Raw genomic sequence first — 16,911 nt, 5'->3', positions numbered from 1 at the left:
GAGGCCCTCCAGAGGCTTCATGAGCTTCCCTGAAGCCTCCGGAGCGCTCAAAACAACCCTCCGAGCAAACTGGAAGACACTTCCGGTTTGCTCAGAGGTTTGTTTTGAATGCTCCAGAGGCTTCAGGGAAGCGTCCTGAAGGTCCCTCAAGCCTTCGGAGCGCTCAAAGCGACCCTACGAGCAAACCGGACGTCACTTCCAGTTTACTCGGAGGTTCGTTTTGAATGCTCCGGAGGCTTCGGGGAAGCGTCCTGAAGGTCCCTCAAGCCTCCGGAGGGCTTCGGGGGGGGCGGAGGAGGCTGCTTTTGCCCTCCCCAGGCTCCTATAAAGTATCTGCAGCCTGGGAAGGGCAAAAAAAAGCATGCAAAAAATGGGGAGGTCGCGCCTGTAGTGCGCGCATGCACACTGGGGAATCACGCATTGCATTATGAGTGCACGCCTGTGCACTACCCCCCCCCCTGCACTACCCCCACTTATGGCACGCGAGCCAAAAAAGGTTCGCCATCGCTGCACTAGACCAAACTGGCTCTCTGGCCTTGATGGTGCAGTGCAATTGGAAGGAGAAATGTCTGTAATTTTTTGAAAATGACTTTTCCTTTGGGGCAATTGCATTACAACAGAATGATAGATCATGCATGTAAACGTTGGAGATCATCTAATCCATTCCCATGCCATGGCCATCCAGATTCTATTGCAGCACCTCCATTACCTTACTGTTACAATTTTTTTTTTCTCTATGCCCAATTGAAATCCTGCCCTATTTTCTGGAAGAACTTTGAACCCATCTGCCTCACCTTTGACACGCCAACTTTTCAGATATTTAAAGAGAGCTAACATGTCTCTGCAGATTTCTCTTCCCTGGGCTAAACATGCCCAGCTGATTCTTCCAACCTCTTAATGTCTTGGTTTCTTTTCTCTGGTAGCTTTTTTCCCCAAACCTAATATTCCTGCAAGTGATCCGAGAAGGATTAAAATATCCATCATGTATTCTGTGATCTCTACCAAGTTTTAAATTTAATTAGAAAAATAATTTCCATTGATACTTATATAATATTCTTGCCAAGCCCAATTACTCAGCGTGTGTATACGTACAAAACAAGCAGGGAGAGGGGGGCCTGAGAACCCCACTTTCTGGGCTGTTGACAAATTTTAGAATGGAGATCAGGTACAGATTCAGATGGTCTCATTTCAACTGAGTCCCCGTCCAAGTCATTACTGATCATGACAAGGAACACTTTTGTATGACAGAAGTAACCACAATATGACAAAAACCTTATAAACCTATCTGATTCTGTATTATCCCCATTAAGAGATAAAAGTTTGTTGGCTAGGTTTCTTCTCCTTAAGTTGTTGAAAAGAGAGTGCCTGAAAATACAATAATAGAAAATAGTTGCAATTTACTACTAATTATTTATACTATTTACTATTATAAATTAGTTTTCACAGAGTTTGTGGTCACTTCACCTTTATTAAGAGTTTTAGGAAGCATAAATTACAGTAAAATGTTCTTTTCAATCTGTATTTTTTTATGTTCATATCCCACATTTTCTGATATTTTCAAATCTTATTTTTCAATTCTTCCTCTTTTAGGATACAGGAATCAGTCTTGCAGATTATGTTGTAATTTATTACCTACGCCATTGTGATAAGGTACATTTTTATCAATTATTGCACTGTGTATATTATTTAAGAAGGTTCTGTAGAGTTATGCTTATCCCATTCCAATATGAGAAAAGAAACAGGAAGGGTAAAGATGGTAAGCTAGCACAAAACTGAGAAAAATTAAACCTGTTGTCTATTATTTTGACTTTTAGGGGTTTTTTGCATCTTTGGATTAAAGTTGAAACATAAACTACATGAACGGCTTTACTTCCTACATCTCTTAGTCCCTTGTGGGTGTGGGATGTTTGAAAAGAATAATAAATGAAAAATTGTTAAAAATAGCAGAGCCACCTCACTAGTTTATTTACTTATTTTGTACTTATAATTACATTTATATGCCACCCCCGGATGACTCTGGGCCACTTATGAACAGAAAAAGGAGAAATATAAAAACAATTAAAATTACATTTACAAGTATTACTCTATCGCCCTTCTTCTGAAGTCCACAGGCCTGCTGGCATAATCAGGTCTTGAGGGACCTCAAGTTCAACAGAGACAGGGTCAAATTCACCTCAGGGGGGAGAAGATTTCACAGTGCTGGTGCCCACGTGGAAAAAAAGCTCATCACTTAAGGCCTGTGAAATATAACATCCTAGGTGATGGGACCATTAATATTCCTGCTCTGTTTGATTTGGTAGGAGAGGCAGATGAAACTTGGCAGAGGCTATCCCTCAAAGTGGAACATTAGCCAGGTAAAAGTGGGACATTAGCCAGACATTGGGCACTGTCTAATAAAATGAAATTCAATGGTGAAAAGAGTAAGGCATTCTACATTTAGGCAACAAAAACCAAATGCACAGGTACAATATAGGGGGTACTTTGCTCAACAGTAGCAACTGAGAGGGATCTTGGAGTCCTAGTGGACAACCATTTAAATATGAGCCCAGCAGTGTGCAGCAGCTGCCAAAAAAGCCAAAACAGTTCTTGGCTGCATCAACAGAGGGATAGAATCAAGATCACGTGAAGTGTTAATACCACTTTATAATGCCTTGGTAAGGCCATACTTGGAATACTGCGTTCAGTTTTGGTCAACACGATGTAGAAAAGATGCGGAGACTCTAGAAAGAGTGCAGAGAAGAGCAATAAAGATGATTAGGGGACTGGAGACTAAAACATATGAAGAACGATTGCAGGAACTGGGTATGTCTAGTTTAATAGAAAGAAGGACTAGGGGAGACATGATAGCAGTGTTCCAATATCTCAGGGGTTGCCACAAAGAAGAGGGAGTCAAACTGTTCTCCAAGGCACCTGAGGGTAGAACAAGAAGCAATGGGTGGAAACTAATCAAGGAGAGAAGCAACTTAGAACTGAGGAGAAATTTCCTGACAGTTAGAACAATTAATCAGTGCAACATCTTGCCTCCAGAAGTTGTGAATGTCCCAACACTGGAAGTCTTTAAGAAGATGTTGAGTAGCCATTTATCTGAAATGGTATAGGGTTTCCTGCCTAGGCAGGGGGTTGGACTAGAAGACCTCCAAGGTCCCTTCCAACTCTGCTATTGTATTGTATTGTATTGTATTATATTATATTGCATTGTATAAATGTAGTTGTTTCAACTTTAAAAGTGTCATGCTAAACATACAGAAAATGAGTATATTTGAAAATATATTCAGAATATTCAGATTAATAATGCGCAATAGTATGAATAAATAGTTAAATAATTTTACATTGGCTAATGAATTCATATATTTTAAATGCTACAAATAATACATATTAAAATGCATGAGACTTGATAATATTAAAATATTTTTCAAAATTTTACTTTTGCCTGGAAGTTTAATTTAACCACACTTGAAGTCTTTCATCATTTTAATATTATCTATATTTTAAAGAGAGCAATTTATAGATCTAGCTTTTTTGATTTCTTAGATTCAAGAAACATTTAAAGCCTTTATTTGAATACTTCACTAGATATACAAAGATCAGATTTAATAGTTATCAATAGGATATTAATTTATATACACTACAGAGAACTATATTTTAACTTTCCAGTGCTAAGACATTGGAACTGTGAATTTCTGTGGACCCAAATTTTATGATGGACTGAAGATTTCCATCATCTTCTTTCTTTTAACAACCTCATAATCGCTTGCGAGATGGACAACTGAATGGAGCTACCAGGATGTTTACTGGCCAGATGCCCTTCCTGTTGCCATTGCGGAGTTTTGTTCAGCAGATATATTCTCATTGTGCCCAGAGAGAGAAATATCTGCCTCTGCCTAGGATCAAACTCACTCCTGATTGTGAGGAAGGAGCTCCACCTCTAAGCAACTGCACTACTCTGAAGTGAAGATTTCTATAAGTAGAAAATAAAAGTTTGAGATTTAATTCATCCTGGAGCAGCCCTCAAATCTTCCTCAAAGAGTTGTGATAGTATGAGTAATAGCACATAAAAATAAAGAAGAAAAGGAAGTATTTCTAAATCACTCCTTATATTTATTCTTGCTTAATAATTCTCTGGATTAAAGAATGTCCTACAAAGGGCAAAACACAGTTACCAGCCATTAAATTACAGTTAAATATTAGGATTTGCTTATGCAAAGATAACTTTGTATCTTTGTTTTCCTTGCATGCTAGGCAATGCTTTTCAGTGAGGAGCCAAGGCTAAGATGAATGGATAAACAGAGAAAACATTTCCGCGATGACTGGAAAAGTTACTATTCATTAACCAGACACTTTTGACATTCTCCCCATTTAGGGAACTGTGGAAATAATTAGCATTGCCAGACATAAATGTGGGTGTCATCAGCCACACAAAAGCTGGGTGTTTCTGACTTTTTCTCTCTGAACAAAGGTGGCAGCTTATTTATCAATTTATTCATTGGATTTATCTTTTGCATTTCTAACTATGATAGCTTGCTACATCACAGTACAAATCAAATAATTAAGAGCCGTTAAAGCGTGGTTCAAACACCCACAAAGATCACATTGATAAAACAGTCTGCATTCGGTCAAGTAAACTTTATCTCAGGAAACACAGAATTTATCCATCAGATACCTACCAGTAAAAGGATAACTAAAAAGAAATTTAGAATTTTTGGCAAGAAATTCCACAACTTAGAAGCCATGCCCAAGGCAGAAGGAGGTATGAATGAGGATAAAAGCTGTGTAATTATAAATGAATACACTATAATAAATAAAAGGTGAGCTGTCTTTAACCAAGAAGATGCTAAATATTACAATTATCATGTACTACAAATGTAATTTGCAGATCACAAGCATTTCTTTGGGGAATCAATGTGTCTTCAGGGGAAAGGGGTATTTTTTAAACTTGCATCATTTATTTTTATTTATAATTAAGGAAGCGTATCTGTTTCAGTAGGATTTATGGCATTATTACAATTATTGTTTTTAACTTTCTTGTTTAGGAAGCAGGAACAGAAAATAGTGTATTTCCATTGCCAGAGCCGCAGGATTTCTTCCAGGCATCACAAGTAAAATTCGAAGACCTGATAAAAGATTTAAGAAAACTAAAGAAAGATCTAGAAGGTAAATAGAAATCTAGTTTTCTTTTGAAAATACGCTTTTGGACTTCTGAGCAATCCAGTCTTTCAAAATCTTTTTGGCAAATCTTCCCAAGTAAATTGGCTTTGGATTGCAGTTTTGGGTAGGTTACTGCTGTTTGAGCTGTGCTACAGCAAATCCATGTGATTAATTTATAACAGTTAAAAACAATAATTTTTTTTATAATGATAACTTTAATGAAGAACTTTAAGTTCTTCAATGTTAAAAGAACATTGCATTTAAGAACTTTAAAAAATATTTGCTTGAACAATATGAATTTTAAGCAAATTTCTTCAAAGTTTTCTATTGGATTAAATTTAACCTTGTAGATGGAATCCAGTATGTAATATTGGCTCTAATTTTGTAGTGATATTCAAAAAGTTTTGATGGACCTTGAATACTAATGGAAAAGTTGAAGAAAATAAGCTATTTGGGATAGAGTTGACATAATTTACATATCGGTAAAGGCTGTGCTTGCAATTCAAAGCAAAAATTCCATTTGAAAATGATTAAGTTCCTTTTAAACAGAATAGTCTCTTGGCTGCAGCGGGTAGAACTGCTGTCAAGATATATTCTCAAAAGAAACTCCTACTATTTATGGATTCTCATTGCTTATAGATCAAACACATTGTATCAGGCCATTTTCCAACAAGGGAAACAAGAATTTCAAATCTAGACCTTCTGCTATGACTTAAAAGAGATTAATAAAAGTCATTTGCATTTCTTTTAAAAAAAAAGATGATTGGCAAAATTAAATTGAGAGCCGTCATAAATTATAGTATGGATATAAAACATCTTAATGCATATAAGTTATTGGTATCTTCTGTCCTCTCTAAACAGAAATTTTCTTGAAAATATCAAGGATTTCTATCCACAGTTGTCAATAAAATTTGTCGTTAAATAATTTATTCTTCTAGCTAGCTAGAAGAATGAATAAGCTCATATTTGTTCTAAAGAAAATTTCAAAGGTCACCAGTGCTAAGGAAGTATCAGTTGTTGTTTATTTAACCTTGGCATCCACAAATGCTCTATCTCCCCTCATCTCTTGGTTCGGTTAAGCCCTCTTGGCCTCCCTTCCCCTATGTTTGTTCATGCTGAAATAAGATCCACGTTTGATCTCACCATTTTCAAAAAGTATCATTCTCCTGCTGTACATTTGACTTGCACAAGCAGTGATTATTTTAACAGGAAGTCAATAAAATGCTTGTCTTATTGCAGTTTTTTAAACATTGTGTGTTATTTAAAACAAATAGAGGGGTTTTTCCGTCTTTTTTTCTATCTCACCTGTTTATTTCACAATCTATTGAAAATAAACTTTATTCTCCTTTAGGATACTAGTCATTTGTTTTCTCATGTGTCTTTATGTATAGTTTTATAGTTCTTACCTTACTTACTTACAGTACCTTACAGGTAGCCCTCAATTTGCAACAGTTCATTTAGTAACCGTTCAAAATTACAAAGGCACTGAAAAAAGTGACTTATGACTGTTTTTCACACTTATGTCTATTGCAGCATCCATGATCATGTGCTCAAAATTCAGATGCTTGGCAATTAGATCATACTTATGAGCAATGCTGTGTCCGAAGGTTATGTGTTCACCTTTTGCAATCTTATGACAAGAAAAGTCCATGTAGAAGCCAGATTAATTTAACAACCATATTTCTAACTTATTAACTGCAGTTATTCACTTAACAACTGTAACAAGAAAACTCATAAAATGGAACAAAACTCACTTAATATATGTCTCACTTAACAACAGAAACATTGGGTTCAATTGTAATTGTAAATAAAGAACTATCTTATTTATCTTACAGTAAGTTTGAACTTTATAGTTGAACCTTACTGTAGTAATTTTAAACAATTGATAAAAATTTGTCTTATCCAACAAATGCAACCTGGCAAAAGAGGAAAAGAATTTTGCCAGATGGGAACAAATTTGGAAATTTTGCTAAAGGGGATTTGTGGGAGATTCATGATGAAATAAATATTGCTGGGAATTAATTTTGTCTAGGGTTCATCCTAAAAATTAAATTTAAAAAAAATCTCCTGGAGTTAATGTCTGAAGATCAGTCTAATTTAGTCAGGATTATCGGGTAAAATGTAGAAGAATAAAGTGGAAGAAGAGCTTTCAGTTTGTTATTTCAAATAACTTGACAAATGCTAATTAAAAATGGGAACTGAACAATAGGATATATAAAAACTCCTTCTGCAGAAACAACACAGAATGCGCCACAAGAAAATGAAGTACCGTATTTTTCGGAGTATAAGATGCACATTTTCCCCCCTAAAAGAGGGTGAAAATTTGGGTGTGTCTTATACACTGAATGTAGCCCCACCCACTCACAGGCCCCAACCCTTTGGCCTCTGCCTCCCAGCAATTTACCTCTTTGCAGCAAACGGGGTTTTGCGGAGGCTTCAATAAGCTATAGCAATCCCTGTAGCCTGAAACAGCTGATGATCGGGAGAAATTGAAAGTGAAACTTGCTGTTTGTTCCACAAGGCAAATTGCTGGGAGGCAGAGGCAGATATTTTTCCCTTGTTTTCCTCCCCAAAATCTAGGTGCGTCTTATACTTCGGAGCATCTTATACTCCGAAAAATACGGTATGTTGTGCTGTATCTCTGCTTGAAACTAGTGCAGAATAATGTTAGCATTTTTATTTTCCCAATTCTTATTCTATCTTTAACCTATTTAAAGACATTATAAGCAGAGAGTTTTCATGAACATTAGTGATCATTTTGAATAGAAGAAATTGTTCAACTGGCAAGGAAACAACAATTAGAGACCTTCCTATTTGAAGGAGCAGAAACAGTGGCCAGCTTTGCCAAGTGTTTCTTAGGAAGTGGGATATAATTCCATCTATACACTTCTACTCCATTCAATCCTGTACAAAATTCAATTTTAATTGCATATTTTATTTACAATTTTTCCTGATTGAAATGTCATTTTTATTGCTTTTAGAAATGTTTACTGTATGTGTTATGGTTTTACAGCTCTTAATTTTGTAAGCTGCCAGAGCCGCCCTGAGACAGAAAAATAAAATAACATAATAAAATAAAAAAAAATAAAACAAAACAAACTATTCTCTTGTTTTACAGCTCAGTCAGGGTTAATACTAGAATCTGGTTTACAAAAGGAATTCCTATACTAAAATTAAGTTTTACTGTGTCCAATTATGAGCTCTACACAGGGTAATAAAGAATACAAGCAAGAATACAGAATTATTCCTACAGGGATGGTTGTATGCATGAATTGCTAAATGCAATTCTGTTCAAAAGAAGATACCTATTTTACTCTAAATTTGAATTCTTGAATTTATCATGTCATAATTTGAACTGCTGTAGTGATGCATTTAGTACCAATTCTGCTCAGTCCTACATAGCCCAAAAAAGGCATAATATATCTCTTCTCCATGAACTCAAAATTCCACCTTATTTTCCACCAAAGGTAAAAAGTGGAATTTACAGTAAACAAAGAGCATTTTTCTTTCAAACAACTATTTTTGTACATTGTTAGACACAGTACCATGTGAAATGTTTTAATTAAAAAGGATATTGTTTTAGCATGTGTACAAAATATCTGATGAATCTATGTAGTTTCTGGCAACCATTAAAAAGCTGTGGCTGTTGGCAAAATACTAGTAAAAATCTAAAACTGAAACAGATGTTATTTACAAAAAATTGTCTTCAGAGAAGGTTACATCCAGCTATCCAGACAAGCACAAAATTCCCTATATACTTTAGATGGGCCATATTAAGTTTAACTGTTTATATTACAGATGTTACACATGCTAGAATTATCAGTTTGGTTAACCAAATCCTTAAATTACTTTTGGTAATATTTAAGAGCTTTACCATCACATTAATTTATTATTTGTTATATTTGTTTCAAAATTTTAGACATTCCAGAATAGTTAAAACTTGGAAACTATTCTTAGTTGTAATTGGAAATATTTATATACATTTTAATGTATTGATATGTTAATACAAAGATAGTTTCCCTCATCAGAAAAAGCAAATATCCATGAGTGACCTAAATAATTTTTTCTTTCTATTTGAATAGAAACAGTTATTTCACCTAATATATTTTTCCCATCAGATATGCATGCACAGAATTTATGACAGCCCTTTGTTAAAGTCAAGCTTCAGTTGTATTCAAAATGTTAAAAGTGTAGCTTTTAAGTAAGTTAGAATTAAGTAAAGTAAAAGCTAAAATTCAAATGAACTCTTGCCACCAATTTCTAGATACCACAGAAACACAAGCTCAAGCAAAAATAGAACTACTGGCAATTTCATCCCTTTGAAGAGATATAGCCAAGCTTTTTTAAAGGATAATACTTCAGTTTGAAAAATTTAAAATATTCAATCTGTCAGTGCAACCATATATTTTTACTTATTGAAATGTAGGCAACACTCTGCATTATAAATTAGTCTATAGGTTAAAGAACTGTTTTCACCAAAACTGGATTTTGGTTGTTCTTGTCTCACATTGACCCAAAGTGTGCTCAAACTGACTGGTACAGTCCTTATCATTAGCACTACCCTAGCAATATCCTTTCCCTATCTTACAAAAAAAAATATGTGGAAGTCATCAATTGACTAAAGCCAGGATAGGTATTGAGAGTTTAAATTGAAGAGAGAAAAAATGGTAAGGAAGCATGAATTAACAAATTAAATGAAAGAACAATTAGTAACTCAAAGGTCTGTAGTATAGTAAGTTTCATATTTATAATAAAAAACTGAAATGATAAGGAGAAGTCCTAAATGTATGACTGGCCATTTCTTAGCAGCATCAAGAGTAGGTCTTGGATAGGAATGGACATCAAAGTAATAACAATTAGAAAAAAAGCAAAATGCTTGCAGGAAGAGAAGGAATGGTTTCCTATATGAAAACAATATTAGAAGATAGACCAACAGAATGGAAGGAACATAAAGTAAACTTAAACGAATGGATAGACATAAAGTACGAAGGAGGAGATCTAGTATAGAAGTGCGATAAATCTTAATGCCCATGAAAAATGCTGAAAAAGAAGTAATAAAAACCTGTGGAAATATTGTTAAAAATGACGAGACTGCATATGTAAATAGTGAAACTGGATAAATAGTAAAATGTGGATTTGTTTGCTTTATGGAATGATTTTAAAATTTGTTAACATGTGTGGAGATTCATCCATTATTCTGTCTTGAGTGACATAAAATACATCTTGAACTATTTTGTGCATCCTTTCAGGCATTGGGAAGGTCCTATTAGTTTTCTCTTCTCAAGGCAAAACATTTACAAAACTTTCTCTCTTCTTGAAATGTACTCCCCTGATCATTCTTATTGCCCTTCTATGCCCCTGTTGAAAAGGAAGACTGGGCTTGGAGAAAGGCAATTCACAGAATGGCTCAAGGAGACCCTCTCCTAAGCCTGTTTCTAATATTACTATTAGTGGAAAAATACAGATGGAAAAAGTAATAGTGAAGTAAGGAAAAATGGAATAAGCCCAAAAGAATGATGAAAACGTCACCTCTAATAAGGCTAGCACATGAGTAAGGATTTTTTTCCAGTTAATGGAAGGCCTAATATGAATTACTTAAGCAAAGAGCTCTTTACTGGTATTTCAGCTTAGAATGATTACATTTTTCATTTCCCCTATTTTCAAATGCTTGGCCACATTTGCTAAATCCAAACAATAGTTTTAAAGCCAAAATACTGTCCAGTGTGTTAGATGAGTTACTAAATATTTAACTGTGTGAAAAGTTCTTACTTTGTTTGTTTTATTTATTTTTACTTTGATTTATTTTCTGAAGCTTCACAGTGTAATAACATAGGGTTGATATTAAAAAGCTTAATGTCAGGGCAGGGATGGGTTTCAGCCGGTACGCACTAGTACGGGCATACCGGTTGGTGAAATTTAGTGTGCCTTCCCGTACCTGATCTTCCGAAGACCCCGTACGCTCCCACCCTGACCTGCCCCCCTGCTTGCTCCACCCTACCAGTCGCCGCTCGCTCGCTCCGCCTGTCCGCACCAGGCTTGCCCCACCCACCCATTTCCTTTGCCAGAGTGGATGATTGGGAGAAGCCCACGTGCTGCGCACTCCCTTTTCTTTGACAGCCGCCTGGTTTCCAGTGGTGGTGGGGAAGAAATCCATGTGTTTTTCCTCCCTCTGCATGGATTCCCACCCCCATTGGAAACGAGGTGGCTGTCAAAGAGAAGGGAGCAGCGCACACCACCTGTGCTTGTCCAACAACCGAAGAAGGAACAGAAGGCAAGAATTCAGCTGTTGGACAAGCCCACGTGCCACGCGCTCCCTTCTCTTTGACAGCCACCTTGTTTCCAATTGGAGGGAATCCATGCGTTTTTCCTCCTTCTGCATGGATTTCTCCCCCCATTGGAAACGAGGCGGCTATTAAAGAGAAGGGAGCGTGCACCATGTAGGCTTCTCACAACAGCTGAATCCTCACCTCCTATTCTTTCTTTGGCTGTTGGACAAGCACACGTGGCGCATGCTGCTCCCTTGTCTTTGACAGCCACCTAATTTCCAATTTGGGAGGGGGGAATCCATGCATTTTCCTCCCTCTGCATGGATTTCCTCCCCTATTGGAAACGAGGCGGCTGTCAAAGACAAGGGAGCGCACGCCACGTGGGCTTCTCACAATAACTGAATCCTCGCCTCTTGTTCCTTTTTCGGCTGTTGGACAAGCCCATGTAGTACGCGCTGCTCCTTTCTTTGACAGCCACCTTGTTTCCAATGGGAGGGGAATCCATGCGTTTCCCCCCTCTGCATGAATCCCCCCCCCCTTGGAAATGACGTGGCTGTCACACACACACCACATATGTAAGGGGGACTGAATCCGCTGGGAGGCTGGCAAAAAAGAAGCCGTTTCTCAGCTGCTGCAGCTCGCAAAAAAAGGAAGGGAGGATGATGATTTCTCAGCTGCCGCGGCTCTCCCATCACCACTTTCCCAGCCAGCAACCCAGCTAAGCAGGGTAGGCAGGGCTGCAGCCATCGGACCCCAGCAGTGATGGTGACCATCATCCCGGCCTCCTTTTGCTCTGCGAGCCATGGCAGTGGAGAAACAGAGGCTTCTTTTTTGCCAGCCTCCCAGCTGATCCAGTCCTCCTTACACATGTGCCTTGTATTGCGGCAAGCACAGTGTGTGTGTGTGTGTGTGTGCATGACGTGTGTGCCTTCTGTGGCGTGCCCAACATCTTCGTACACCCACCAGGTCACCCACTGAGCGGCAGAGAAATCTGGCTTTGGCAAAAGGAAAAAAAGCCGTTTGAAATTAACCGTCTCTGCTGCTCTGCTAAAAAGGCAGGAACCAAGGCCAAGAGATAACAGGACAACTAACCATATTCGGTTAACTCCTAGAGCGGTAAGAGGCTGAATTGGGAGCTCTGTGAATTGGCTTGTAGGACACAGAATGCCGTGATCGTAGGATTTATTGAGCACTGGTTTTAGTTCATAGAATATACTGTATCTATGAAAATAATTAGAACATGTGTGTGAGAGAGAGGGGGAGAAAGAGAGAGGAAGAGAGAAAGTAAGAGAGGAAGGAAGGAAAGAAGGAAGGGGGAGAGATACACACAAGAAAGGAAGGGAGGGAGAGTGAGAAAAAAGAGAGAGAGAGAAAGAGAAAGAAAGAAAGAAAGAAAGAAAGAAAGAAAGAAAGAAAGAAAGAAAGAAAGAAAGAAAAAGAAAGAGAACTTATAACCACAATTGAGCCCAAAATTTTGGTTGCTAAGCAAGAGCATTGTTAAGTGAGTTTCACCACATTTTCCAAGTTGGCCATGCGCACCCAGTCACACAACCATCAACCCACACCCACCCTGTCACATGACTGCCAAGCCACTCCTACAAAACAGGCCACACCTACAGAATAGGTTCTAAAAAAATTTGAAACACACCGCTGTGCCACCACACGTGTCCCTCTGCAAGAGTACTTTTAAAAAAACTAAACAGCTATAGAATGAAAGCAATAATTACATAGTTTTATTTACAGCTTTACCCCAGATTTTCTGAGATTTATCTAGCTTTATATTTCTAAAAGTTAAGTCTGCAAGATGGGTGGGGAGGAGAAAAATCATAAAGGGAGAGAGAGAGAGAACATAACCCTAAATTAGTTAAACTATAGCCCTTGGATCTCAGCCTCATTTTATCCTCATTTGAAAATCACACTGAAAGTGATCAATTCAAAGAAAAGCTAGCTGTTCCTTACTCATCAAATGCAGGTGGGGGAAAGAAAAGAGGCAAGTGTTTTTCAGCCTTACCGGCTTTAAGATGTGTAGACTTCAACTCTCAGAATTCTCCAGTCAGCACACATTTTAAACTTGTTCACCTTTGCTAAATTGTGTGTGTGTGTGTGTGTGTGTGTTGCATTGTGCTGATAAATAAATAAAGGGAGACTAGTATAGATCTATTTCAAGCTATTTAGCTCTCATCAGCTAGCCATACCCTTACTGGGATTTGAACCTGGGCTGTTTTTACATATTAGGCAGTTGTATTAGCCACTAAGCCACAAGCTCTCCTCCCTTATCAGCTGAGCCAAGGAAATAAGTAAATGTTATGTCAAAGCACCTGGTATGCCCAAATATTGAAGGCTCCTAGGGTGGAGCTGAAAGACAAAAGGGAAGCAGTATGCTCCCTCCCATATTTGGGCATACCAGGTGCTTTGACATAACACTTATACATACACATACACACCCACCCACCGTGTTTGCCCAAAAATAAGACAGTTTGACCCTCCAAATAAGGGGTTGGCCTTATTTTCGGCAGAGGCCTGAGCAGCACCCGGGAATCAGCTAATTCGATTAAGGGGCCAAGAAGCCCTGAGGTGACCAGGGAAGGGAAGGGCTGCCCCCTGTTCTGGCTAAACCCATCACTTCACTAGGGTTTATTTTAGGGGAGGGCTTATATTTTTGCCCACCCTGATAATCTGGCATGGCCTTATTTTCAGGACATGTCTTATTGTCGGGAAAACATATATAAATGGCTGTGTATGTGTATGTTCCAGCATAACTCTAGAACGCCTTGAGCAATTTCAACTAAACTTGGTACACAGATGACTTACTCTCTGGAAACAAATATGAGGGGGAGGGTAGGTGTTCTGTTAAGATACAGCCTGTTGTGCCTTAAAATTACTTCTACTGTACTGCCATAAAATGGCTTCTACTGTGTAGTGCAGTACTCCACAATGGGGCTCCCTCTGGTAAGAGGGAAAATCCAACATTAAAAATTACATTTACCCTATAAATAAATACCTGGGCAATGCCAGGTGATCAGCTAATACTGAATAAAAGAAGTGAGGGAAGGAAGCTTCCAGTAGTTAATGGTTCCACAATTGGCTGTTGTCTTGTTTTGGTGCCTTGCCTTTCTCAAGGCCAGAATCAGCTAAAAGCTGCAAGACATGAGCCCATGTGCAATCAGAATACAAAAAGTTCAATACGTTTTTGTGATTCTTTATTCCCCAGTTCCCCCAACCCAAAATAAAATACCTTGCATTTAAACTGGCCAAGTCTCAACATTGGTACAAAGTCGATTACGGAAGTAATAAATGGAAGTGCCTTTCATATAATTAGATAACCAAGAACTTGGATAGGTTGTTAGGATTGGTCCATTTCATTAGTTGCCTTCAGAATCATTGCCCAAATTAAAATGTAGTTTCTAGCCAAACCATTATTAGAGATGCCTTGGTTAATATATATATATTTCCCTTATAAGAGAACAGAGTAGGGAGAGGAAAGAGCACTATGTACCCTTTAAAAAGTTTTTAACAAGAGCTTATTCAATCAATTATCACAAGGTTTTTTTCCTTTAAAATATTTCTCCATGTTCTCTTGCTTTTAAATGAGATTTTAAATCCTAAAGCTTTCTTTGAAATGGCATGGGTTTCAAATGGAATATTAAAAAAGCAGACTTTTAGCAGCCCTGAGTGATGACATACATGCTAAGTTCTAAGCAGACATCAGGAGACACATAGAGAGAATGGCTCCTTGCAATCTTCACTGGAACATAACTCATGAAGGATTGTATCAGTGACAGTTTCAAGGGTCCATGCTGTTACTTGCCTTGGTCGGGATGATTCCTGTAAGTGCTAGTGGTAGGTCCTAGTATTCAACAACTCATCCTTATCAATCCTGAACTATTTCTAATTTTACATTTTGTTTTAAAATAATGCCTAAAAATGCCAGCTCCTCTCTGATTGACAGCACAGTGCTACTTACATGAAGGGTTGCTTACATGTAATGGAGCTCTGGACAGATTTACAGGGGTCTGTGGAGCTTTAAAAGATTATTGTTCACAAGCATTAAGGAAATAAATGCCACTTTGTAATTATTTTACTTGGTGGGTTTTTTTTAAAAAAAAAAGAAGTTGGGTGCAATAATGCATTAAATCTTCTGGGAGTGGCAAAATGCTAATCAAGCTACATTTTCCTATTTTACTATTGAATTCTGGTCATTGCCATGGAAACCATAATGCATATCTAGCGTACACGCACTGTGACATTTTAAATAATATTTCTTGCTATATTCCACTGTCATTTTGGATATGAAATATTTTCATGCTAATTTTAGATCTGATGCAGTGAAAATACAGTATATCCAGATAGTGTACTTTAAAATGCAAATGATTATCTAAAGAAACTTCTCATGATGCTAACATTCATTTTTACATTTCATGTAGCTGATAATGTATATGTAATATTTAATTTTTATATATAAAGCCCCTCTTATGTTTAAAAAACTCCCAGAGAATACCTTGATTAAGCTAAATCTTGGTTAACAGGTTTCAATTCAAACAGCATTGAAATTCAGAGTTTATTATTTTTTTAAAAAAATAGGGAATATGAGATGCATAGAGAAGACCAAACCAAAGTCAGTGGCCATTTTCTGAAATGTAGGTTAGCCAATTTAATGCAGTTACTGAATTCTGCAGTATTATTCACTTATCTCGTAGCAGAAATGTTGTGAGACAGATTGAGCTCAAGAAAAATAACTGGACCAAGGTTACCTGGGTCTCCACAATCTCATGTCAATCCAAAAATCAATATATTATCAGGCTAATTTATATTAGATCATGCCCTATGGGATGAGTTTTAAGGGAGATTAAAATTGGCAGACAATATCATTTTTTTGCATTGTGTACTAATATTTTTATGTTAAATAAATAATAACAACCAACCTCAGGATGCCAAGCATTTCAACTTCCTTTTTTATATGTTTGTTCCATTGTTAGCTGTCCAGCATTCCTTGCTGCTTTCCCTTGGCTCTAGTAATTACAGCTGTCTTATTCCAGGGTTTTTCTGTTAAAGTAATTTGAATCTTCCCAAAGATATGTTACATCTCCAAGTTGGATTGTTAATCCTTACTTCTGTCCTTAGCTGTCATTCCTTTGCTATCATTCCAGTGTGGTCACAGCATGAGATATGTCTGTTTACAGTTGTATATTTTATTATCCAGAGAGAAGACTGGCAGAAGCATGAAGAGTCATTAACAGAAACTGTTTTTTTTTCCAGAGCTCTCTAAGAGTTAGCTGAGGAAGTAACTTTGTGTCTGATTTAAGATTTTTTTTAAGAATCCAGTCTCCTTTAGAAACCATCCTTATCTGCTGTTTAAACAAAACAGCAACCCCTCCATAAAACTGACTTGAACAAGCTCCAGCATGCTTCTTTACACTGAACATGCGTATATCTTGCATTTGCTAAATTTTTGCCTTCTGTCTCACAACAGAAATTTGAGTTAGACAGGTGAGACTGGGCC

At 37.3% G+C, this 16,911-nt stretch overlaps 1 protein-coding gene across 1 annotated transcript in view; it reads left to right on the top strand.

The window, feature by feature from the left end:
* FMN1 (formin 1) overlaps positions 1-16,911 on the top strand; it is a 95,396-nt gene that overhangs the window by 51,109 nt on the left and 27,376 nt on the right. Inside the window, exons 11-12 of the mRNA XM_081940609.1 lie at positions 1,591-1,650; positions 5,031-5,151. Coding sequence (XP_081796735.1) covers positions 1,591-1,650; positions 5,031-5,151 — 181 coding nt within the window. The remainder of the gene's footprint in view (positions 1-1,590; positions 1,651-5,030; positions 5,152-16,911) is intronic.

Source organism: Natrix helvetica (assembly GCF_964273705.1).
Source record: "Natrix helvetica genome assembly, chromosome: 1".
Taxonomy (NCBI): domain Eukaryota; kingdom Metazoa; phylum Chordata; class Lepidosauria; order Squamata; family Natricidae; genus Natrix; species Natrix helvetica.
This window is presented reverse-complemented; position numbering and strand designations above follow the sequence as displayed.